The sequence below is a fragment of the Ranitomeya imitator genome, chromosome 4 (assembly GCF_032444005.1).
Source record: "Ranitomeya imitator isolate aRanImi1 chromosome 4, aRanImi1.pri, whole genome shotgun sequence".
In the NCBI taxonomy this organism is placed as follows: Eukaryota; Metazoa; Chordata; class Amphibia; order Anura; family Dendrobatidae; genus Ranitomeya; species Ranitomeya imitator.
The window spans coordinates 407,512,523-407,540,056 of NC_091285.1; the positions used below are offsets into that span (position 1 = coordinate 407,512,523).

Below are 27,534 nucleotides of genomic sequence, written 5' to 3' on the forward strand. Positions count from 1 at the left end.
CATGCCTCTCCTGAGCAAAAAACCTGGAAATTTAAAGAGCATGTTGGATCCAGCACTAATTTAAAACAGTCTTAGGCCGGTTTCACACGTCAGTGGCTCCGGTACGTGAGGTGACAGTTTCCTCACGTACCGGAGACACTGACTCACGTAGACACATTAAAATCAATGTGTCTCTGCACATGTCAGCGTGTTTTCACGGACCGTGTGTCCATTTGAAAAACACGGAGATATGTCAGTGTTCGTGGGAGCGCACGTATTACACGGACCCATTAAAGTCAATGGGTCTGTGTAAAACACGTACCGCCCACGGATGCTGTCCGTGTGCAGTCCGTGTGCCATGCAGGAGACAGCGCTACAGTAAGCGCTGTCCCCCCAGTGTGGTGCTGAAGCCGCCATTCATTTCTTCTCTCCAGCAGCGTTCGCTGGAGAGAAGATATAAAAAATCTTTTTTTTTTTGTGTTTAAAAAAAAGATCCCTGTCCCCAACCCCCTCCCACCGCCTGTGCGCCCCCCCCGCTGTTAATAAAATACTTACCCGGCTCTCTCGCTGCTTCCTCTCTTCGTCGCAGCTTCTCCTGTATGAGCGGTCACGTGTTGCCGCCCATTACAGTGATGAATATGCCGCATTTAAACAACAAAAAAAAGAAAAGATTTTTCATATCTTCTCTCCAGTGAACGCTGCTGGAGAGAAGAAATGAATGGCGGCTTCAGCACCAGATGCACAGGATGGCGCTTAACTGTAGCACTGTCTCCTGCACGGTGCGTGTGGTACCCAGTCGGCACACGGGCGGCACACGGATGCCGCACGTGTGCCACACTGATGTGCCACGTGAGCACACGGACACGGATAATTCCGGTACCGATTTTTCCGGTATCGGAATTATCTGGACGTGTGGGACAGGCCTTAGGCTATGTTCACACGTTGCGTTTTGCTGCTTTTCTTAATACAAATTTCAAGCTGTGTTTTACAGTACAAGCAAAGTGTATGAGATTTCAGAAATCTCATGCACACACATTGTTTTTTTTTTTTTTACTGAATTGGAAAGCTGCTGCGTTTTTGCAAACTGCATCATGTCACTTCTTTCAGCATTTATTCATCAAAGAAAGATCGCCTTGTCACAGCTAGTGGACGAATATGAATTGGCCAATTTATGCACTAAGTACCTTAATTTTTATAAGGATATTCTATATAACTGTAATGCAGTTCAAATTTCATATATTCATTGTTTGTATATATCTTAGCACTTACAGTGTGCTGCTGTATTCTTTTGTTTGTATATTATGCAGTCATAGCATAGCACCTGTTCACACTTGCTTTTATTCTGTTTGCAGGTGCTTTTCTGTTTTTTAGTTTTATACTGTTGGAGGTTTTGACTGTTTGACGGCCTATGGCTCTTTTTAGTTAGTGCTGGATTCTATCTGCCCTTTATATTTGTAAGCTTTTGGCCCCTGATAGACATGCAGGGGCAAGCTGGGCTGGGTGGCAGAGAGGCAAATGCACCCTGGGCCGCTCCCCCAGCAGCTGTTCAGGGCTGGCCGCCTGATGGCTACAGCCGCACAGCAAATTGTGCGCGGCCGTGTCTGCTGTACTGTGATGTGGCCGGCAGCAGACACAGCCGCATCACAGTCTATCAGCACCCACAGCTGCACCAGGGCCAGGAGTTGTGCACGGCCGTCTAACCTTGATGGCTGCGAAGCTCCTTCTCCCTCCATGTTCTTTGTACTTCCGAGTCAAGTGTCGGGCGTGCGCAATAACGTCATTGCGCTTGCGCTGACATGTCCCAAGCGCTGGAAGCAGAGAGGCGATGCAGGGGAGCGACTGGTGAGGTAAGTATGAAAAACTTTTTTGTTTTCTTTGTAAAATTAATTCAATGGTATGTAACTACAAGTGATGAAGTCGGGTATGTTAGAAGGACTGCACATGATGGAGTTGGGTTAAAGGAGACTGCACATGATGGAGTGGGGGGTAAGTGGGGCTGCACATGATGAAGGGGGAGTGGGGCTGCACATGATAGAGTTTGGGGGTTAAAGAAGACTGCACATGATGGAGTGGGGGTAAGTGGGGCTGCACATGACGAACGGGGAGTGGGGCTGCACATGATGGTGTGGGGGGTAAGTAGGGCTGCACATGATTAAAGGGGAGTGCATATGATGGTGTGGGGGGTAAGTAGGGCTGCACATGATTAAAGGGGAGTTTGGGGGTTAAAGAAGACTGCACATGATGGAGTGGGGGGATAAGTGGAGCTGCACATGACGGAGTTTGGGGGTTAAAGGAGACTGCACATGATGGAGTGTGGGGGTAAGTGGGGCTACACATGACGAAGAGGGAGTGTGGCTGCACATGATGGCATTTGGGGGTTAAAGGAGACTGCACATGATGGAGTGGGGGATAATTGGTTTTGCACATAATGAAGGGGGAGTGGGGCTGCACATGATGGTGTTTGGGGGTTAAAGGAGACTGCACATGATGGAATGAGGGGAGTAGGGCTGTACATGATGAAGGGGGAGTGGGGCTGCACTTGATGGAGTTTGTGGGTTAAAGGAGACTGCACATAATGAAGTGGGGGGAGTGGAGCTGTACATGATGGAGTGGGGCCGCACATGATGACATGGGGTAAGGGGGATTGCACATGATGAAGGGGGAGTGGGGCTGCACATGAAGTGGGGGGTAAGGGGGACTGCACATGATGAAGGGGAGTGGGGCTACACATGATGAAGTGGGGGGAGTAGGACTGCACATGATGGAGTGGGGGTAAGGCGGACTGCACATAAAGTGGGGGTAAGGGGGACTGCACATGATTTAGGGTTAAGCAGACTGCACGTGATGAATTGGGGGTTAAGGGGGACTGCACATGATGAAGTGGGGGGTCAGGGGGACTGCACATGATGAAGTGGGGTAAGGGGGACTGCACATGATGAAGTGGGGGGTAAGGTGGACTGCATATGAAGTGGGGGGTAAGGGTGACTGCACATAATGAATTTTGAGGGTGGGGGAGTAAATGATATATTGAATGTGGGGTAGAGCAGTTGATAATGAATAGAGGGTGGGAGAGAAAGATATGACAGTAAATTGGGGTGGGATTGGCATGTAAATATAATGAATCAGGGTTAGGGTTAGAGCGGGAGGTATAAAGTGGGGGGCGTTGAGGATGAAATGACTGGTAATGAATTGGGGGAAAGAGTTTAGGTGCAAATTAATTTATATATTAAATGGGGAAAGTGGCTATTTATAGTTAGTGGGTGCACAGTGGTGGATTATAATTTTGATTTGGAATGGTGGGTTAAAAATAATAATAATAATAATTTTATTTCTATAGCGCCAACATATTCCACAACATTTTACATTTTAGTGGGGACTTGTACAGACAATGGACATTAACCATAACAATAAACACATAGATCAACAGATACCAAAAGGAATGGGGGCCCTGCTCGCAAGCTTACACTCTATGAGGTTGCATAGTAGTAACCAATTATATATTGATTGTGGGTACACCTCTGTATTCAGAAGTGTAGTGCAGAAGAAAAGGAAAAAGTGGGGAATGTGCTCTGGAGGCAGTGCTCTAGGTAACTGTATTATTTTATACAGAGACGAGTCCTGGCTGGAAGAAGTGATGGCGGTCTTTGCTGGATGAAAAAGAAAAGTAAAGATGAAGGACTTCAGCTAGAGATGTCACTGGTGAGTCAGTGTGTTACCTGTACACTGACACTATACACTGTCACTGGCAGTGGTGATCACTATATTACCTGTACACTGATACTTTATACAGAGCTCCTGTATGTAATGTCACTGGTGATCCCTGTATTACCTGTACACTGACACTATGTACAGAGCTCCTGTGTATAATGTCACCAGTGATCACTATTACCTGTACACTGACAGTAAATACAGAGTTCCTGTATACAATGGCACTTAGTATTGTGTTATTTTTTTTTAAATTAGTGATCAGTATTGTAGTATTCAGTCACTATGTGGTGGTAATATGTGGTCTAGTTATGGTGTGGTGGTATTTGTTCCTTGTATGTAGTATTATTCGGTCACTATGTGGTGGTAATATGTGGTCTGCCCATGGTGTGACGATATTTGTCCCTTGTATGTGGTATCAATGGTTGTTTAAAAAAAATGTAAATGTATGTCACTCATTCCCTTAAAGAAAAATACATAAAATATATTTATTTTTAATAATTTAGAGTAGAGTAGGGCCTGGCCACAAGAGTCTACCATGTCGGGTTGTCAGCCTAAAAATTATTTTGGCCAGAACAAAAGCTGCTTATTTATTGTTATAGTGCCATTTATTCCATGGCGCTTTACATGTAAGGAGGGGTATACATAATAAAAACAAGTACAATAATCTTAAACAATACAAGTCATAACTGGTACAGGAGGAGAGAGGACCCTGTCCACGAAGGCTCACAACAATCTACAAGTGATGGGTGAGAATACAGTAGGCGAGGGTAGAGCTGGTCATTACAGCAGTTTGGTCGATCGGTGGTTACTGCAGGTTATAGGCTTGTTGGAAGAGGTGAGTCTTCAGGCTCTTTTTGAAGGTTTCGATGGTAGGCGAGAGTCTGATGTGTTGTGGTAGAGGGTTCCAGAGTAGGGGTGATACGCGAGAGAAATCTTGTATACGATTGTGGGAAGAAGAGATAAGAGGAGAGTAGAGAAGGAGGACTTGTGAGGATCGGAGGTTGCTTGTAAGTAAGTACCGGGAGACGAGGTCACAGATGTATGGAGGAGACAGGTTGTGGATGGTTTTGTACGTCATGGTTAGGATTTTGTACTGGAGTCTCTGGGCAATGGGGAGCCAGTGAAGGGATTGACAGAGGGGAGAAACTGGGGAATAGCGGGGGAACAGGTGGATTAGTCGGGCAGCAGAGTTTAGAATAGATTGAAGGGATGCAAGAGTGTTCGAGGGGAGACCACAGAGCAGGAGGTTGCAGTAGTCAAGGCGAGAGATGATGAGGGCATGGACTTGGGTTTTTTCAGATTCTTGGTTGACGAATGAACGGATTCGTGAAATATTTTTGAGTTGAAGTCAGCAGGAAGTGGAAAGGGCTTGGATATGTGGTTTGAAGGAGAGATGAGCGTCAAGGATTACCCCGAGGCAGCGAGCTTGTGGGACTGGGGAGAGTGGGCAGCCATTTACTGTAATGGATAGGGTCACGTGGGATGGGGGAAAGATGATGAATTCTGTTTTGTCCATGTTAAGTTTCAGAAATCTAGCAGAGAAGAAGGATGAAATAGTGGACAGACATTGAGGGATTCTGGTTAGTAGGGAGGTGATATCTGGTCCAGAGATGTAGATCTGTGTGTCATCAGCATAGAGATGAGACTGAAAGCCATGAGATTCTATGAGCTGTTCCAGGCCAAAGGTGTAAATGGAGAAGAGCAGGGGCCTGAGGACTGAACCTTGTGGGACTCCGACAGATAGGGGGCGAGGTGAGGAGGTGGTGTGTGAGTGGGAGACGCTGAATGACTGGTCTGTTAGGTATGATGAGATTCAAGATAGGGCCAAGACAGTGATGCCAAGGGATGAGAGGGTCTGTAATAATAGGGAATGATCCACTGTGTCAAAGGCAGCCGACAGGTCCAGGAGGAGGACAGAGTAGTGTCGCTTGCTCTTGGCGGTTAAGAGGTCATTGGTGACCTTAGTTAGGGCAGTTTCAGTGGAGTGGTGTAACCTGAAGCCAGATTGTAAACGGTCGAAGAGGGAGCAAGAAGAGAGATGGGAGGACAGTTCAAGGTAAACGTGTTGTTCCAGTAGCTTGGAGGCATAGGGGAGAAGTGATATAGGGCGATAGCTAGATACAGAGGATGGGTCAAGATAGGGCTTTTTGAGGATAGGTGTGATGGAGGCATGTTTAAAGCTTGAGGGGAAAACACCAGTTGTTAGTGATAGGTTGAAGAGATGGGTTAGGGTTGGGATGAAGACTGTGGTGAGGTTTGGGATGAAGTGGGATGGGATCGGGTCAAGTGCACAGGTGGTGAGATGTGATCTTGAGAGTAGAGTGGAGAGTCGATCTTCTGTAATGGTGGAGAAGTTGGTTTTGGAGGTGGAGGGCTGGGAAGTTGGAAGGAAGGGCTCTGGGGGTTGTTGACCAAAACTGTCTCTGATGTTATCAATCTTCTGCTTAAAAAATGAAGCAGTCTTCAGCTGAGATGAGTGGGGAGGGAGGAGATGCTGGGGGCAGAGGAGAGAATTGAAGGTGTTGAATCACTGTTTAGGGTTGTGAGACAGGGAGGATATGAGAGATGAGAAGTAGGTTTGTTTAACTGTGGCGAGTGTGGTCTTGAAAGTAGTGAGGGACTGTTTGAATGCGATGAAGTGCTCATTGGAGTGGGATCTTTTCCATCTGCACTCAGCAGCCCTGGAAGCTCGCCTCAGTTCTTTGGTCAGGCTGGTGTGCCAGGGCTGTCTGTTGATTTTGCAAGCTTTGGTATGTGTGAGAGGGGCAAGAGATTCCAAAGCTGCAGCTATTGTGGTGTTATATAAAGTGGCAGCATCATCCGCATTGTGTAAGGAACTTATATGTGAGAGGGAGGAGGGATTCAGAGAATGAGTATAGGTCAAGGTGTTTAAGATTTCTGCGAGGGTGTGAAAGTTTGTGGGGTGGGGATTGTAGACATAGAGTGGAGAGGGAAGAGAATGTGAGAAGGTTGTGGTCAGAGAGAGGAAGAGGGGAGTTAGAGAGGTTAGATAGGGAGCAGAGGTGGGTGAAGATGAGGTCCAGTGTGTAGCCATCTTTGTGGGTGGCTGTAGAAGACCATTGAGTGAGGCCGAAGGAGGAAGTGAGAGGTAGAGGTTTAGTGGTAGCTGGTTAAGAATGTGATCTGGTGTTTGATGGGAACTTTTAATATCTGATCGGTAAGGATGTGGTGGAGAAGTTGAGTTTTTCCAAGAGTAAGCGGTGGGATGGTGGAGGCAGAGCTGGTGTGGAGCCTGGGCGGAGTCTCAAGGGAACCCGAAAATGTTGCCACTATGGGGCCCCAAAATTCCTTGTGGAAGCCCTGGTCTGTCTCATAAGCTGCAGAATGCAGCTTCCTGAGACTTCAGTGTACTCACGCAGGTGGCGCGATGACATTTTTGCCTCATGCCGCTCTGCATAACGGAGGAGAAAATGGAGGCTGCAGTGTCAGGAATCAGGATGAGGTGAGTATGAATTTCATTATTTTTAATACGGAGAACTGGGGCCATCATACTATATAAATGTGTATACTGTATATATATACAGTATATATATAGGCGAACTGGGGCCATCTTACTACATACATGGGGAGAACTGGAGCAATCCTACTATATATGGGAGAACTGGGGCTATTATACTATATATATGGGGATAACTGGGGCCGTCATACTACACTGCTCAAAAAAATAAAAGTAACACTAAAATCCTGCATCCTAGATATCACTGAATGAAATATTCCAGTTGTAAATCTTTAGTTATTACATAGTGGAATGTGTTGAGAGCAATTATACCTAAAAATGATCAATGTAAATTACAACTAATATCCCACGGAGATCTGCAGTTGGAATGATGCTCAAAATCAAAGTGGAAAATGAAGTTACAGGCTGATCCAACTTCAGTGGAAATGCCTCAATACAAGAAAATGATGCTCAGTAGTGTGTGTGTGGCCTCCACATGTCTGTATGATCTCCATGCAATGCCTGGGCATGGTCCTGATGAGGCGGTGGATGGTCTCCTGAGGGATCTCTTCCCTGTCATGGACTAAAGCATCCGCCAACTCCTGGACAGTCTGTGGTGCAACGTAACGTTGGTGGATGGTGCGAGACGTAATGTCCCAGATTTGTTCAATCGGATTCAGGTCTGGGGAACGGGCAGGCCAGTCCTTAGCTTCAATGCCTTCATATTGCAGGAACTGCTGACACACTCCAGCCATGTGAGGTCTGACATTGTCCTGCATTAGGAGGAACCCAGGGCCAACAGCACCAGCATATGGTCTCACAAGGGGTCTGAGGATCTGATCTCGGTACCTAATGGCAGTCAGGCTACCTCGGGTGAGCACATGGAGGGCTCTAATGCCCTCCAAAGAAATGCCTCCCCACACCATTACTGACCCACTGCCAAACCAGTCATGCTGAAGGATGTTGCAGGCAGCAGATCGCTCTCCACGGCATCTCCAGACTCTGTCACATCTGTCACATATGCTCACTGTGAACCTGCTTTCATCTGTGAAGAGCACAGGGCACCAGTGGCGAATTTGCCAATCCTGGTGTTCTGTGGCAAATATCCAAGCATCCTGCACGGTGTTGGGCTATGAGCACAACCCCCATCTGTGGACGTCGGGCACTCAGACCATCCTCATGAAGTCGGTTTCTAACCGTTTATGCAGACACATGCACATTTGTGGCCTTCTGGAGGTCATTTTGCAGGGCTCTGGCAGTGCTCCTCCTATTCCTCCTTGCATATACGCTGAGGTAGCGGTCCTGCTACTGGGTTGTTGCCCTCCTACGGCCCCCTCCATGTCTCCTGGTTTACTGGCCTGTCTCCTGGTAGCACCTCCAGCCTCTGGACACTAAACTGACAGACACAGCAAACCTTCTTGCCATAGCTCGCATTGATGTGCCATCCTGGATAAGCTGCTACCTGAGCCACTTGTGTGGGTTATAGAGTCCGTCTCATGCTACCACGAGTGTGAAAGCACAACCAACATTTAAAAGTGACCAAAACATCAGCCAGAAAGCATTGGTATTGGGATGTGGTCTGTGGTCCCCACCTGCAGAACCACTCCTTTATTGAGTGTGTCTTGATAATTGCCAATAATTTCCATCTGTTGTCTATTCCATTTGCACAACAGCATGTGAAATTGATTGTCAAACAGTGTTGCTTCCTAAGTGGACAGTTTGATTTCACAGAAGTTTGATTTACTTGGAGTTATGTTTTGTTGTTTAAGTGTTCCCTTTATTTTTTTGAGCAGTGTATATATACCGTATATTCTCGAGTATAAGCTGGCCCGAGTATAAGCTGAGACCCCTAATTTTGTCACAAAAAAATGGGAGAACTTATTGACTCGAGTATAAGTATAAGTGTAGGGTGGGAAATGCAGCAGCTACCGGTAAATTTCAAAAATAAAAATAGATACCAATAAAAGTAAAATTAATTGAGACATCAGTAGGTTAAGTGTTTTTGAATATCCATATTGAATCAGGAGCCCCATATAATGCTCCATACAGTTTATGATGGGCCCCATAAGATGCTCCATTCAAAATACGCCCCATATAATGCTCCATAAAGTTTATGATGGGCCCCATAAGATGCTCCATATTAAAATATGCCCCATATAATGCTGCGTAAAAGGTTAATGATGGCCTCGTAAGATGCCCCATAGAATACTATGCCCCATATAATGCTGCACAAAGGTTGATAGCCCCATAAGATGCTCCATGGAATTTTATGTCCCATATAATGCTGCACAAAGGTTGATGGCCCCGTAAGATGCTCAATAGAATAATATGCCCCATATGCTGCTCCATAAAGGTTGATGGCCCCATAAGATGCTCCATAGAATATTATGCCCCATATAATGCTGCACAAAGGTTGATGGCCCCATAAGATGCTCCATAGAATATTATGCCCCATATAATGCTGCACAAAGATTGATGGCCCCATAAGATGCTCCATGCAAAATATGCCCCGTATAATGCTCCATAAAGTTTATGATGGGCCCCATAAGATGCTCCATATTAAAATATGCCCCATATAATGCTGCGTAAAAGGTTAATGATGGCCCCGTAATATGCTCCATGGAATTTTATGCCCCATATAATGCTGCACAAAGGTTGATAGCCCCATAAGATGCTCCATAGAATAATATGCCCCATATAATGCTGCACAAAGGTTGATGGCCCCATAAGATGCTCCATAGAATAATATGCCCCATATGCTGCTGCTGCGATTAAAAAAAAGTGACATACTCACCTATCATAGCTGGAGGTCTGGTGCCAGTGTCCTGAGCAGGCAGGGTCACTGGTGTGCTATGGGGGCCAGGTGCGGGAGTCGCCCCTGGCTCTGGCCCCCAGCACTTGCAATATTCTCCTGTCTGCGTCCCACCGCCCCTCACCGCTCTGTCTTCCGGGTCTCTGCAGTGACTGTTCAGGCAGAGGGCGCACACTAAACACATCATCACACCCTCTGACCTGAGCGTCAAAGCCAGAGGACGCAGAAAACACAGCCCGGCGGTGGAACGGGGACAGGTGAATATCACTTGGCTCACCCTCCCCGTCATACTCACCCCCTCCTGGTGTGGTCTCTGCTTCTCAGATGGTCTCTGGGGCCGGCAACTTGTTCCTGTGTTCAGTGGTCACATGGTACCGCTCATTAAAGTAATGAATATGCGCTCCACGCCTATGGGAGTGGAGTCGCATCCATATTAATTACTTTAATGAGAGGTACCATGTGACCACTGAACACAGGAAGAGCTGCGGGCGCCAGAGACTATCAGAGAAGCAGGGAAGTGCAGAGACAGCGCTGGGAGCAGGTGAGTATGAAGTGACAGCCTCCACTCCTGCCGCTCCCCCCCCTGCTGACCCCCTGGAACATTGACTCGAGTATAAGCTGAGAGGGGTACTTTTAGCCTAAAGAAATGGGCTAAAAATCTCGTCTTATACTCGAGTATATACAGTAAATAAAAGAAACTTTGGGGACCATCATATGGGGGCTGTGGGGCCACCATATTCCATATAGGGGGCTGTAGGGACATGATACTATATATAGAGGGGATGCAGGATCATCATACTATATATAGGAAGCTGTGAGGTACATAATATCGCAAATAGAGAGCTGTAGGGGACCATCATATAATATATAGGGGGTTTTGGAGACATACTATTTGTGAGGAGTATTATTATATATAGAAAACTGTAAAGCCTCATACTATATATAGGAGGCAGTGGGCACATCATATTGTATATAGGGGCTATGTATCCATTTTACTATATATAGGGAGTTTTGGGGTCCTTAATGTATAATAAAGGGGTATTGGGGGCTGTAGGACCATCATTCTGTATACACAGAGCTGTGTGGGTACTCAGAGGACATTATTTGTTATGAATGGGGACATTATTAGTTTTGATAGGGGCACTCAGGTTCCTTTTTTTGGGGGGGGCATTGTTACATTAAGGAGATGTGATGTATCGAGATTTCCATTTTGGTTATACTTTTAGCCATTGATATAAATTTTTATGCAAATTGTATATAATAAAAATTCATTTTGACGCAAAATAGCATAAAGTTGCCTGTGTGTAAAAAGTGCTGAGTGGCATTTTGAAATGTACAAGGTGTTAGGGTTGGCGGAATGCACTGAATATATTTATTAAGTGGGATTGGTGCGTTCGCAACCCGGGATCCACCGTGCAGGAAAGAACCTGCTGCTAAATAAATGGCGGCACTATATGGCGGTATAAACCAGCTCTGTTAGCTTCACAGAGCAGCCGAGAAGGCAAAGCTCTGTGCCCTGTTAGACTTTCACAGAGGCACAGGCCAACTACCCAGATGTGAGCAGTAAGTGGTCATGCATGCACACAAAACTCCTCGCCGGAGGTGCCAACATTCTAGGGGCTTATTTCAGCCAGGTCCCTGAACACACTTAAACACAATCTCCTCACCGGAGGTGCCAGCATTCTAGGGGCTTATTTCAGCCGGGTCCCTGAACACATTCAAACACATGACCACACTTGCGCAAAGCACATAACATAAGAGGATACTAGCGCATGGCCGTGCGGCCATGCGAGCCTTAAATAGCTGCAGTTAAGTAAATAGGGCAGCACACTGCAGCGCCAAAATATGCAAACTTGAAAACACGGAATTTGAACTGCATTACTGCACTAGAAATATGAAAAATGAGAGCTTTTAGCGCATAAAAATGGCCAATTTTATGTGTACCTCGTAGCCACTTTACGGCATCTCTCTTATACGAGGTCCTACGCTTGACCTACCTCGCTGAGAATAAACGTCTCCATCTGAATGGGTACATGTGAAACCTCTTCTTGGACTCAAATTCTCTCTCTCTGTGGAGGGGTATTGGACCTACTATAATTAAAACACCTGAAGCTAGGAGGCGGGGAGTGCACGATCAGAAGGCTAGAGAATACATTTCAAAAACCTGACCTGCACATCCAAACATAGACTAAGTGTGAACAGGTGCTGAACCCAGAGTCGCCAACTCGTATATAGTTAAGTAAATAGGGCAGCACACTGCAGCGCCAAAACATGCAAACTTGAAAACACGAAATTTGAACTGCATTACTGCACTAGAAATATGAAAAATGAGAGCTTTTAGCGCATAAAAATGGCCAATTTTATGTGTACCTCGTAGCCACTTTACGGCATCTCTCTTATACGAGGTCCTACGCTTGACCTACCTCGCTGAAAATAAACGTCTCCATCTGAATGGGTACATGTGAAACCTCTTCTTGGACTCAAAGTCTCAGATGGAGATGTTTATTCTCAGCGAGGTAGGTCAAGCGTAGGACCTCGTATAAGAGAGATGCCGTAAAGTGGCTACGAGGTACACATAAAATTGGCCATTTTTATGCGCTAAAAGCTCTCATTTTTCATATTTCTAGTGCAGTAATGCAGTTCAAATTCCGTGTTTTCAAGTTTGCATGTTTTGGCGCTGCAGTGTGCTGCCCTATTTACTTAACTATATACGAGTTGGCGACTCTGGGTTCAGCACCTGTTCACACTTAGTCTATGTTTGGATGTGCAGGTCAGGTTTTTGAAATGTATTCTCTAGCCTTCTGATCGTGCACTCCCCGCCTCCTAGCTTCAGGTGTTTTAATTATAGTAGGTCCAATACCCCTCCACAGAGAGAGAGAATTTGAGTCCAAGAAGAGGTTTCACATGTACCCATTCAGATGGAGACGTTTATTCTCAGCGAGGTAGGTCAAGCGTAGGACCTCGTATAAGAGAGATGCCATAAAGTGGCTACGAGGTACACATAAAATTGGCCATTTTTATGCGCTAAAAGCTCTCATTTTTCATATTTCTAGTGCAGTAATGCAGTTCAAATTCCGTGTTTTCAAGTTTGCATGTTTTGGCGCTGCAGTGTGCTGCCCTATTTACTTAACTATATACGAGTTGGCGACTCTGGGTTCAGCACCTGTTCACACTTAGTCTATGTTTGGATGTGCAGGTCAGGTTTTTGAAATGTATTCTCTAGCCTTCTGATCGTGCACTCCCCGCCTCCTAGCTTCAGGTGTTTTAATTATAGTAGGTCCAATACCCCTCCACAGAGAGAGAGAATTTGAGTCCAAGAAGAGGTTTCACATGTACCCATTCAGATGGAGACGTTTATTCTCAGCGAGGTAGGTCAAGCGTAGGACCTCGTATAAGAGAGATGCCGTAAAGTGGCTACGAGGTACACATAAAATTGGCCATTTTTATGCGCTAAAAGCTCTCATTTTTCATATTTCTAGTGCAGTAATGCAGTTCAAATTCCGTGTTTTCAAGTTTGCATGTTTTGGCGCTGCAGTGTGCTGCCCTATTTACTTAACTATATACGAGTTGGCGACTCTGGGTTCAGCACCTGTTCACACTTAGTCTATGTTTGGATGTGCAGGTCAGGTTTTTGAAATGTATTCTCTAGCCTTCTGATCGTGCACTCCCCGCCTCCTAGCTTCAGGTGTTTTAATTATAGTAGGTCCAATACCCCTCCACAGAGAGAGAGAATTTGAGTCCAAGAAGAGGTTTCACATGTACCCATTCAGATGGAGACGTTTATTCTCAGCGAGGTAGGTCAAGCGTAGGACCTCGTATAAGAGAGATGCCATAAAGTGGCTACGAGGTACACATAAAATTGGCCATTTTTATGCGCTAAAAGCTCTCATTTTTCATATTTCTAGTGCAGTAATGCAGTTCAAATTCCGTGTTTTCAAGTTTGCATGTTTTGGCGCTGCAGTGTGCTGCCCTATTTACTTAACTATATACGAGTTGGCGACTCTGGGTTCAGCACCTGTTCACACTTAGTCTATGTTTGGATGTGCAGGTCAGGTTTTTGAAATGTATTCTCTAGCCTTCTGATCGTGCACTCCCCGCCTCCTAGCTTCAGGTGTTTTAATTATAGTAGGTCCAATACCCCTCCACAGAGAGAGAGAATTTGAGTCCAAGAAGAGGTTTCACATGTACCCATTCAGATGGAGACGTTTATTCTCAGCGAGGTAGGTCAAGCGTAGGACCTCGTATAAGAGAGATGCCGTAAAGTGGCTACGAGGTACACATAAAATTGACCATTTTTATGCGCTAAAAGCTCTCATTTTTCATATTTCTAGTGCAGTAATGCAGTTCAAATTCCGTGTTTTCAAGTTTGCATGTTTTGGCGCTGCAGTGTGCTGCCCTATTTACTTAACTATATACGAGTTGGCGACTCTGGGTTCAGCACCTGTTCACACTTAGTCTATGTTTGGATGTGCAGGTCAGGTTTTTGAAATTAAATAGCTGCAGCACGTATAGGACCTTTCAAAGAAGGACCAATGGAATTGCTGCAGTACCTGAGCATGTGACCCTAGATCGCCACTGAGAGCTCTTGCCCTGGGCATGCTCAGTGTGCGAAGCAGAACTTAGTCATAGCACCTACAGGACCTTCCGTGAGAAGGACCAATGGAAGTCGCTGCAGTACCTGAGCATGTGACCCTAGATCTCCACTCAGAGATCTTGCCCTGGGCATGCTCAGTGTGTGCAAAGTAGGACTTAGTCCCAGAAAAGCCTGCTCACCGCAGATCAGTGCAGGGTACAATAGCAGAGCCAGGAGAGGCAGTAGTAACCCTTTGCACAGAATCAGTCTTAGTGAGACGCTGGGAGCGACGTCTCCGCTGAGCAGGCTCCACTGCGGCCGATGCAGAATGGCCGCAGTGACACGGATCAAGATTCCCCCTGTGCAGCAGAGGAAACTCGACTCCTAACACCAGGTGTCTGCTTTTAGGAAATGCATAGATATGGGGGTTTAGCATCAACGTTCTATTTTGTAAGAAAGGTTTCATTTGTAAATGTCAAAAATGCAAAACTGTCCTGGCTACCGATTGAGAAAATGTAGAGAAACCCATGGCTGAGAGAGAATTGAACGTCTTGCATGATGGTTTATAGAACCACAGAATAGGGTTCCATCCTGGTTCAAACAGGTTAGACTACCATGATGAAATTACATATTTTTAAACAAAGATAATAACATTTTAAAAAATTCCTGGAAATGTAGAATAATTGCTGTACATTTATTTCTAGTCTACTAGTCTACTGCAAAGAAGAACCACATTGTTTTGTATTTCACATGCAGAATTCAATGCCAGGAATTCATGATCCATTGCATGTTGGTCTTGTACATGATTTACTTTAATAACACTAATTGTAATTTCTATAGTGCAAATATAATCTGCAGCACTTTACAACTGAGATGGAAACTGACACTTTCCTGTATATTAAACTATATAAACATATACTGTTTTTTTTTAACAGTTATATTCTCTTGATGGAATTCAGAATCTTCCTAAACTTTATGAACTATCTGTCCACCACAATGAGATCACCAGCCTTCTTCCTCTTACTTCTTCACTAACACTTATTGTTCTTGATGCCTCTTATAACAATATCAGTTCCTTATTAGAAAATGTGCAAATATTGGGTGGACTCAAGCGTCTCAGTGAATTGAAATTGAAAGTAAGTGTTTTTCAATATTTTATTGTATAGACAAATGTTCAACACTGCGATAGATTGTCACAATATGCTATTGTTTTATGTTTTCAGCCTTTCAGCAAAGATTGACTATTCAAACCAAGTACATGTGCCCGCTGCCCCCTTGGCTTGACCAAACACTTGTTTTCCCTGTATTTTCACACCACTCTCTTCCTTAATTGACAGCTCTGGCTTTATAGAACCAGAGAATGGCAGAGCTAGATGGAAAACAAGTAGGTAGGAAAGTGCACTTAAATTTTTGTCTACGCCAAGGGTGCACCGAGCACCTGTTCATTAGTTTGAACAGTCATTCTGTGCTTACAGACTCCCTTTAAAGTCTTCATCATCTGAGCTTTAGCCAAAGGTAATAAGGTATTAAAAAAAAATGTAAAACGCTCTATTAATGGGGTTTTTCTTTTAGAGAAAACACCTTCCTACGTCAAGATAACAAATTATATAATATCTTTACCTTGTGTTTTAATGTTTCCATTCTGACACCATGATTTGTCATCCATGTTGGCATCATGTAATGTACTCATGACAACCTATTTTAAGGATTTATTTTATACTATAAAGTAGCTTCAAAGTTCTGGTGCAGTGTAATGAAATTGACCATGAACCTGAATAAATTATTTGCTATGTTCTCAATTCATCAAGTTTGTTGTTTTGTACACCACTCTTGATGAAAAGTTCCATGGAGTAAGATGCACCATATACATTAAGAGGTGTGTCCCTCTAACTGAATTTAACAAATCTTTAAGCAAACACTTGAACTTACTTAATCTTAGTCAGGGACTATTTCTTTCATCATTTACGCCATTTTTGTGATGTAAATTATGTTAATTGCATTGGTTTTAGTTTATTTCAACCAAGGAAGCATGATATGCATTTTATTACAAATGTCTCTTTGTTTTCTCACAGGGCAATCCTTTGGCTGAAAGTAATAGATACAAAACATCATTTAAGCGACAAACATCTATACGGATCTTGGATGATTGTGTTCTGAGAGACCCTTCTGATATTGAAACTTTACCAGCATACCAATCAATGCTTAGCCAATCACTGAATAGTCTATATGTAGGAGATTACACAAGAGAAAAACTGAAGGATATAGTTAAGAAATCCCAACTGGAGAGAATTAGGAGCAAACAAGAAACAGTAGAAAGTACTATCCATCACTTCCATAGCAAGATAAGGTGAGGATGCAACATTTTTAATATTTGACAATTTGGCATATCACTATAGGTTGGATCCCAACCCGTCTTGATGTTTAAAGGTCTGTTCCATCTATGTAAATGGGGGCATGCTACAGATTCCTGCTGGGTCAACAGCTGGTAGCAATAAGCCATCATTCTCTGTAATGAAAAAAAAAATGAAAGAATAGTCATTGCTTTAATTTTTATCAATAGTATACTTCAAAATAAGCCACTTTGTGATATGTCTTGTGGGAGAAATCTGCTTCTTTCTCTATCAGGACTGATCAGTGATTTTCAAAATTCTCAATTTACAGGTAAAATCTATATTCAGTGAAGACAGATTTGACATTACTATGATAGGAGTTGGCAGTTACTACGGATAAGATTAATAATAACTGCCATCACCTATCTCAGTAATGTAACATTCTGTCTTCATTGAATACAGATTTTACCTGTGAATTGAGAATTTGAGAATGAATGATCAGTCCAGAGAGAGAAAGTGCCCACAGTCCCCTGTTTCTATGTAATTATTACTGGGCCAACATTTTTGGATCTATTATGGATCCAGTGGCTGCTCTGGCAAGGCAGCTACAACTATTCTGCCTGTAGGTGGCAGACTTGTGTTCCGTGGCTTTACAGTGCCCATTGACTCCAGGCTTAGGAACCGCAGCTCCCGGGCATCCCCTGGTGGATGCCAAGATCGCTTTGCTGGATAGGTTCTCAGGGGGCCAGGATAAGTTTGAGGTTTTCAGGGAGGCCTGAAAACTTTATTTTAGATTACGTGACGTCCTAATTCTCAGATACCAATGAGCATCCCATGGGCACCGTAATCTCTCTTCTCCAGGTTGACCCTCAGGCCTGGGCATTTTCTCTCCTGTCTGATTCCCAGTTGCTTTAGAATTTTTTTCTGGCTCTGTGTCTTATCTATGATGACCCTAACCGTGTTTCTCTGGATGAGTTCAATCTACATCAGCAGCAGCAAGGAGACCGGCCAGAGGAAAATTATTCCAAGTTCCGTAGGGGTTCTACAGATACTAGATGGAATTACCCCACGTTCTGTAGTCAGTTCTGTCAGGGACTTTCTGAGAGGGTAAAGAATACCTTTGCTCTGTATGAGACCACAGTTTCCCTAGAGGTGGCACTGTTTCTAGCAATCTGAGTGGACCACCATCTATGTCAGAGACATAAAGAGACACCTCAATTTTCAAGGGGCTCAGGAGACAATGGAACCTAGTGCTGAGTCTACCGAGGAACCCATGTAGTCAGCTGGATAAGTCAATTTACCGGTCCTCCTGCAATGTTGTGCAAAGAGGGAGTGTATTTTTTCTGTGGTAAGAAGGGTAATTTTGTTGGTACTTGTCCATCTATATGAAACAACAAACAGCCACCGGAAAACTAAGGAGCCCAGGTTATGAGGCGGTTAGCAACTCGGGTGTAGATATATTACCTCTGTGGGTAGGTCACAATTTGTTTTACCGTCCGAGTCCCATCAAGTATGGTGTTTATTTCAGCCTTTCTGGACAGTGGGATGGGATTTAATTTGATTGACTCCAGGTTCAACCAGGATCAGAGTCTCAGTCCTCACAAATTGTCAAGATCTATACCTATAATCGCTATTGATTCTTCACCCCTGAGCCAGGGTTATTTTACTCAGGTCATTTGAGGGATATGTGTCATGCTGCTGCTATGCAGGTAGATGGACGCTCCACTAGATGGCAGTAGAGTGGAGGGAAAACTGCAATACTTGCCAGAGCAGACCTGCAGCGCTGCAGCGAGGCAGCCACCAGGTGGCAACAGGAGAGTAACAAAGTACAAAGGGGAAAATCAACTCTGGGTCAGAGATGCGCCAGAGGATCAATACCAGACAGAAGCAGAAGTACCAGGAGCAAAAGACAGAGTCAGGTCAGAGACAAAAGCTGAGTCAAGTACCAGAGAGTCCAAACACAAAGGGAAACCACTGAGTCGGAAGGGGAGAAGGGGAATAAACAGACACGGGAAGAGTCTGGGATCACAGCAGGACAGATCAGGAAATAACCAGAGTAATCTACTCACGCCGTAGGCAGAAGCTATATCTGACACCGGCTGCGGGATGCAATGGAGCTAAATAGCAAACCTGAACCCAGAATGAGGCAGAGCAAAGTTAACCCTTGACATGATCAACACCGGAAAAGGGCAGCCAGGACTAATACACGGAGCGGATTATGACCGTACCCTCCTCTCAAGGGGGGCCATCGGACCCCCAGGTTTACCAGGATAACATGCATGAAATGCCCGAACTAGACTATCAGCATGGACGGAATGCACCGGAACCCAAGATCGCTCCTCAGGACCGTAACCCCTCCAATGGACCAAGTACTGAAGCGAATTGCGAACACTCCGAGAATCGACAATCCTTTCAACTTCATACTCAGTCTGACCATTCATCGAGACAGGGAGGGGAGAGGATGGCGACCCAGCAGAGGAAGGTACACGTGGCTTAAGAGGGGACTTATGGAACATATTAGGGACCCAAAGTGACGGAGGTAAGCTTAAACGGAAGGGAACTGGGTTGACAACCTCAATTACCTCGTAAGGACCAATAAACTTGGGACCCAGCTTCAAGCGATATCTTTCAGACATATGTTCTTGGTAGACAACTACACCTTGTCTCCCACCAGCAACTTAGGTCCCACAGATCATCGCTTATCAGCAAAATATTTGTGTTTACCCTGAGCCACCCCAATGTTCTTCTGAACCTCCCTCCACAACTCCTCCAGCTATTGAACCACCAAATCAGCCCCTGGACACCCCGAATCCAGCCTGGAAAAGTCACCAAAATGGGGGTGAAAACCGTAGTTACAGAAGAACGGAGAGGTGCCAGTGAACTGATTAATCTGATTATTAAAAGCAAACTCAGCTACAGGCAAGAAGAACACCAATCCCCCTGCTGAGATGTAGCAAGACACCGCAAAATATGTTCAAGTGACTGATTGGTCCTCTCTGTCTGACCATTGGTCTTGGGATGGTAGGCCGAGGAGAAGGTCAAGCAAATACCCAATCTTTTACAAAATGCTCTCCAAAATGAAAACAAATTGTACCCTCTATCAGAAACCACACTCAAAGGGATGCCATGCAACCGTACAACATGCTCAAAAAACAACAAAAATAGTGTTTCTACATTAAGCAATCCTGCTAAAGGTACAAAATGTGCCTGTTTACTGAATCTGTCAACCACTACCCAGATCACAGTTTTTCCATTGGAAGGAGGGAGATCAGTGATAAAATCCATGGACAAATGAGTCCAAGGTCTATCCAGAATTGGCACTGGCACCAATTCCCGGTCGGCCGGTTATGGGAGCTCTAAGCACGGGTACAGGTATCTCAAGCAGACACAAACACAGCGACATCAGAGGTCATGGAGGACCACCAAAACAGTCTAGCAATGATTTTCCGGGTGGCTGAGATCCCCAGGTGTCCACTGAGAGCAGAATCGTGGAACTCCCGAAGAACCCTCAAACGGTACTGAACTGGGACAAAGAGCTTATTGTCAAGTAAAGACAGAGGAGCAAGAGACTGAGCCTACCGAATTTCAAGCTCCAATTCAGAGGATACTCCATGAACAACCACCCCGTGCTGAAGAGTGGAGGAAGGTGGTTCAGGAAGGGATATCGGATGAAAACTGTGAGATAAGGCATTCGCCTTTACATTCTTGGAACCAGGCCGAAAGATGATAGAAAAATGAAAACGAGAAAAATAAAATTGACCACTTGCCTGCCTAGGAGTTAACTGCTTGGCAGACTCAATGTGAGACAGAAAGTCAGAAGAAATCACTGCACTCGTATGGTTTTCAAATTCATTAATTGAAAAGTTTATTTAAATTGGTGAAGAGGAGATACTAGGCGAATTGACGTTTCGGCCAACCCGTGGCCTTGTTCACAAAACCGCCTGTTAGAACTCTGTTGCATATAAAGAAGGATCCTTTACTTTATGTTGAGTCATACAAAAATGGTATGGAGATATACCTAGCGGGAACGCTAGACAACGTGTGCCCATGCACAAAAGCCGTATCTTGCGGCCGGAACAAACCTTGTGGCTGTCCTGTGGGTACAGTGAGCAAAAAAAAAAAAAATCAGGTACTGTTCGTCCCGTATGTTCTGATATGTCCTTAAGGTCACATAGAGATATAGTGCTATGTTAAGTACGTATGCAGGGGACCCAATGTGTTCTGGCGAGTATTCATAGAGGAGACCCCCCTTGGAAATATGGTATGCTGCCAGTGGATGAAGGAATCTCGTCCGTTTCCGTTATCGTGCAGGCAGGGCGCAAGCGTTGGTGGCGTAGTGGAGGAGGCCGACACAATCCTGTGTCTAGGCAGACCATGAAGGGCTATATCTCAGAAAGTCTGGCTAAGGGTCATATCAGACCTTCTTCATCTCCCGAGGCAGCAGGGTTTTTCTTTCATAAGAAGAAAGACGGAGGTTATGCCCTTGCCTAGATTTCTGTGAACTAAATCGGATCATGGTTTGGGATCCTTATCCTCTCCTTCTCATTCCTGGCATCTTTAACCAGATCATCGGAGCTAAGTGGTTTTCTAAACTGGACATTGGGCGCATATAGTCTCATCCATATAAAGGAGGGGGAGGAGGGGGAATGAGTGGAAGACGGCTTTTTATACAATAACTGCTATAACCTCATTATGCCATTTTGATTCACTAATGCTTCTGCTGTTTTTCAGCACTTTGTGAATGCCATTTTTTCTCGTTCACGTAGATTTTTGGCAGTCTATCTGGACAACATATTGATTTATTTGCCACATCAGGTACAGCACATGTCAGGCAGGTCTTACAAATTTTGGCAACAAATTATTGTCATGTCGGACGCTATTTCACACCAGGGCGTCCGACAGACAGTGGTAATTCCACATACGTCCACTATACGCTCAGTGGCGCCGGCTAGACTTGATCCAGGTTGCCCGGGGTTAATCTAGCTGGTACTCGGGTTGGAGGCTGGGTCACACCCACGGCCATTAAATAGTCGTGCTGGACTTTGGGCGTCGCCGATTATAGCTTGTCCCTCATGCCTAGTGATTCCGGTCTGGAGTGGTGGTCTTGGAGAAGTAATATCATATCTGGTGGTGTATGATCCTTTGTTATATTTCTCCTTACTATATTTGTATTTGTTTTGCCCTGTGCACATTATTGTGTTTTCCTGTGTGTCTGCGGCGTGGTGCGTTTTAAATTTTCCTTGTCTGTGCTTTCTGTGGGGGTTGGTGTGTGGTCTCTTCACTGGGTGGCGGGTGGTGGTTTCAGCATAGGGCTGAAACAGGAGTCAGGGCCAGGCCTGGTGGCTCAGACAAGCACACCTTTAGTGTAAATTCTGGGAGAGGGACAGACAGGGTTCCCCCTAGTCTGAGGGATAACACAGGGGCCCAGGTAACCAGCCTTAGCCTCCCTAGGCTCCCCATGACAATTATTTGTCAAACCAGAGAAGTGTATGTTTTCAGTTCAGAAGATCCCTTTTCTGGGATATTTCTTATCGTCCATTAGTTTTCGCATGGATTTGGCGAACGTTTGGGCGCTTTTGGATTGGAGACGTAAAAGCTTTACAAAGGTTTTTAGGGTTCGCCAATTATTACCGTAAGTTCATCAAGAACTTTTTGGTAGTAGCCAAATCACTGACGGATATGACCAGGAAAGGGATGGACTTTTCTAAATGGTCCAGTCTGGCCAGTGAGGCTTTTGCTACTTTAAAGAGATGTTTTGCTTCTGTGCTGATTCTTATACCGCCTGATGTCACTCAGACATTCATTGTAGAGGATGACGCATCAGAGGTTGGGGTTGCATACCTCTCCAAGAAACTGTTGTCTGCCGATAGAAACTATGAAATTGATAATAGGGATCTCTTGGCAATAAAGTGGGCCATTGAGGAGTAGCATCACTTTTTTATGGGGCAGTTCATCCGATCATGGAAATCACCGATCATAAAAATCTTTTGTATTTGGAATCTGACAAAAGTCTAATACCTAGACAGGCAAAGCTGATCATTGTTTTTTTACCAGATTCAACTTTTTTGTGCCTTATAGGCCACAGGATAAGAACGTTAAGGCGGATGCTTTTACTCATTGTTTTCCAGGGGAAGGAAGTAATTGCAAACCGGTTCCTGTATTACAGAAAGGTGTAGTTATTGCTACTATATGTTTTCATCTGGAGAAGACAGTTGTAGAGGTTCAGGGGGATGTCCCTGCTGCCTGTCCTTCATGTAAACCTCTGTCTTAAAATTTTGAGTTAGCATCATGATTTGGTCCTGGCTTGACTTCTTGGTAATCAAGCCACTACAGATCTTCTACTCATCACTTTTGGTGGTCTAGGGTACACCAGGATGTTTAGAAATGCGTAGCTGCCTCCAGTACTTTTGCACATTCTAAGACTCCACATACTCGTTCGTCCGGGGCTCTTCAACCTTTGACGATTCCCTGTAGACCATGGACTTATTTGTCTGTAGATTTCATCACTGATCTACCCATATCAGCCAGGGACACTGTAATATTGGTGGTGGGGGATAAATTCAGCAAGATGGCTCATTTCATTTCGCTATCTGCTTTACTGAATGCCAAGTCTTTGGCACAAATTTGTATTATATAAATTGTGAAGTTACATGGCATTCCATCTGATTTTGCTCCTGATTGGGTGTTCAATTAATTTCCAAATTTTGGTAAACATTTTGTGCATTTTTGTGCTTAGGGATTCATCTTTCATTTTCATCCATCTTTCATCCACAGTCTAATGGACAAACTGAACGAGTGAACCAGAATCTTGAAACATATCTTGGGTGCTTTGTGTCCGAGAATCAGGAGGATTGGGTTTCTTATTTACCTTTTGATGAGTTTGCTATAAATAACCGTTGTCTTGAATCTACTGGCAAGTCCCCATTCTTCAGGGCATATGGTTTTCATCTATAATTCTGCTCCTTTAATAGAAATCATCTCCAGGAGTCTCTGAGGAGGAACGGTTTTCTTAATCCATTACATCAGTGCGTCAAGTTGTTCTTAACCCCTATCTGACCTCGGACGGGATAGTACGTCCGAGGTCAGATCCCCTGCTTTGATGCAGGGCTCCGCGGTGAGCCCGCATCAAAGCTGGGACATGTCAGCTGTTTTGAACAGCTGACATGTGCCCGTAATAGCCTCGGGCAGAATCGCGATCCGCCCGCACCTATTAACTAGTTAAATGCCGCTGTCAAACGCAGACAGCGGCATTTAACTACCGCTTCCGGCCGGGCGGCCGGAAATGACGTCATCGCCGACCCCCGTCACATGATCGGGGGTCGGCGATGCATCAGGATGGTAACCATAGAGGTCCTAGAGACATCTATGGTTACTGATGACCGGTGGCTGTGAGCGCCACCCTGTGGTCGGCGCTCACAGCACACCTCCATTTCTGCTACATAGCAGCGATCAGCAGATCGCTGCTATGTAGCAGAGCCGATCGTGCTGTGCCTGCTTCTAGCCTCCCATGGAGGCTATTGAAGCATGGCAAAAGTAAAAAAAAAAAGTTAAAAAAATGTGAAAAAAATAAAAAAAATATAACAGTTTAAATCACCCCCCTTTCGCCCCAATCAAAATAAATCAATAAAAAAAAATCAAATCTACACATATTTGGTATCGCCACGCTCAAAATCGCCTGATATATCAATTAAAGAAAAGCATTAACCTGATCGCTAAACGGCGTAGCGAGAAAAAAATTCGAAACGCCAGAATTACGTTTTTTAGGTCGCTGCGACATTGCATTAAAATGCAATAACGGGCGATCAAAAGAACGTATCTGCACCAAAATGCTATTATTAAAAACGTCAGCTCGGCACGCAAAAAATAAGCCCTCAACCGACCCCAGATCACGAAAAATGGAGACGCTACAAGTATCGGAAAATGGCGCAAATTTTTTTTTTTTAGCAAAGTTTGGAATTTTTTTTCACCACTTAGATAAAAAATAACCTAGTCATGTTAGGTGTCTATGAACTCGTACTGACCTGGAGAATCATAATGGCAGGTCAGTTTTAGCATTTAGTGAACCTAGCAAAAAAGCCAAACAAAAAACAAGTGTGGGATTGCACTTTTTTTGCAATTTCACCGCACTTGGAATTTTTTTACCGTTTTCTAGTACACGACATGCTAAAACCAATTATGTCATTCAAAAGTACAACTCGTCCCGCAAAAAATAAGCCCTCACATGGCCAAATTGACGGAAAAATAAAAAAGTTATGGCTCTGGGAAGGAGGGGAGAGAAAAACGAACACGGAAAAACGAAAAATCCCAAGGTCATGAAGGGGTTAATAATTTGAGAAACATGTGGTTCAAATATGAGTATGGCTGATCTGAGATGCTTGGTAGGTCCGGATCTGTGTGTTGGTGATTTGGTGTGGTTGTCCTCGAAGATCATTAAGTTGAAGGTTCCTGTTGTGAATTCCGCTCTTGGGCTCCCTCTGGTGGTTGTAAGTGGCACTTTTGTGAGTTCTGCTCTTGGGCTCCCTCCGGTGGTTTTAAGTGGAATGGCTGCTCCTTGGATTTAGCAGTCTGCAGCTGCTTCCACTGATTGTCTTTCTGCTCGGCTATTTATGCCTGCTCTTCCCTTCAGCCAGTGCCACTTGTCAATGGTTCCTGGTTGGATTCACATCTCTCTTGGATTTCCCTGATATCCTGACCAGTTCAGCAAAGATAAGTCCTTGCTTTGCTCTTTTCTGTCCACATGTTGTGGACTTATTCGTTCTGAGCATTCTATGTTTTGTCCAGCTTGTCAGTATGGATTAATTCATTTAAGCTAGAAGCTCTGGGAAGCAGATTTACCCTCCACACCTTTAGTCCGGTGTGGAGATTTTTGTAAACTCTGTGTGGATTTTTGTAGTTTTTAATACTGACCGCACAGTATTCTATCCTGTCCTATCTATCTAGCTAGACTGGCCTCCTGTGCTACATCCTGGTTTCATTCTGTGTATGTCTTTTCCCTCTCCACTCACAGTCATTACTTGTGGGGGGCTATCTATCCTTTGGGGATTTTCTCTGAGGCAAGATAGTTTTCCTGTTTCTATCTTTAGGGGTAGTTAATTCTCAGGCTGTGACGAGGTGTGTTATGATTAGACAATTCAGTACCACAGTGAACATAGAGGTCAGAGCACATACAGTGATCTAACAATAATCCAAAAACATAGAACGAGCTCTGAGACGTGGGAACTCTGTTGACCGCAATCCCTAATCCTATCCAACAACACTAGAGGCAGCCGTGGATTGCGCCTAACGCTACCTATGCAACTCGGCACAGCCTGAGAAACTAGCTAGCCTGAAGATAGAAAATAAGCCTACCTTGCCTCAGAGAAATACCCCAAAGGAAAAGGCAGCCCCCCACATATAATGACTGTGAGTAAGATGAAAAGACAAACGTAGAGATGAAATAGATTTAGCAAAGTGAGGCCCGACTTACTGAACAGAGCGAGGATAGGAAAGGTAACTTTGCGGTCAACACAAAACCCTAAAAACCATGCAAAGGGGGCAAAAAGACCCTCCGTACCGAACTAACGGCACGGAGGTACACCCTCTGCGTCCCAGAGCTTCCAGCAAACAAATAGATAAGCTGGACAGAAGAAAAGCAAACAAAATAGCAAAGGAAAACTTAGCTATGCAGAGCAGCAGGCCACAGGAACGATCCAGGAGGAAAACAAGTCCAATACTGGAACATTGACAGGAAGCCAGGATCAAAGCACTAGGTGGAGTTAAGTAGAGCAGCACCTAACGACCTCACCACATCACCTGAGGGAGGAAACTCAGAAGCCGCAGTACCACTTCCCTCCACCAACGGAAGCTCACAGAGAGAATCAGCCGAAGTACCACTTGTGACCACAGGAGGGAGCTCTGCCACAGAATTCACAACAGTACCCCCCCCTTGAGGAGGGGTCACCGAACCCTCACCAGAGCCCCCAGGCCGACCAGGATGAGCCACATGAAAGGCATGAACAAGATCGGGAGCATGGACATCAGAGGCAAAGACCCAGGAATTATCTTCCTGAGCATAACCCTTCCACTTAACCAGATACTGGAGTTTCCGTCTTGAAACACGAGAATCCAAAATCTTCTCCACAATATACTCCAACTCCCCCTCCACCAAAACCGGGGCAGGAGGGTCAATAGAAGGAACCATAGGTGCCACGTATCTCCGCAACAATGACCTATGGAATACGTTATGTATGGAAAAAGAATCTGGAAGGGTCAGACGAAAAGACACAGGATTAAGAACATCAGAAATCCTACACGGACAAATGAAACGAGGTTTAAACTTAGGAGAGGAAACCTTCATAGGAATATCACGAGAAGATAACCAAACCAGATCCCCAACACGAAGTCGGGGACCCACACAGCGTCTGCGATTAGCAAAACGTTGAGCCTTCTCCTGGGACAAGGTCAAATTGTCCACTACCTGAGTCCAAATCTGCTGCAACCTGTCCACCACAGTATCCACACCAGAACAGTCCGAAGACTCAACCTGTCCTGACGAGAAACGAGGATGGAACCCAGACTTGCAGAAAAATGGCGAAACCAAGGTAGCCGAGCTAGCCCGATTATTAAGGGCGAACTCAGCCAAAGGCAAAAAGGACACCCAGTCATCCTGATCAGCAGAAACAAAACATCTCAGATA

General features: G+C 44.8%; 1 protein-coding gene across 1 annotated transcript in view; it reads left to right on the forward strand.

Annotated features, from left to right (window-relative positions):
* The window catches only part of LOC138674530 (leucine-rich repeat-containing protein 40-like), a 115,285-nt gene that overhangs the window by 72,960 nt on the left and 14,791 nt on the right, over positions 1-27,534 (forward strand). Inside the window, exons 5-6 of the mRNA XM_069762355.1 lie at positions 15,465-15,665; positions 16,602-16,876. Of these exons, the coding sequence (XP_069618456.1) occupies positions 15,465-15,665; positions 16,602-16,876 (476 nt within the window). The remainder of the gene's footprint in view (positions 1-15,464; positions 15,666-16,601; positions 16,877-27,534) is intronic.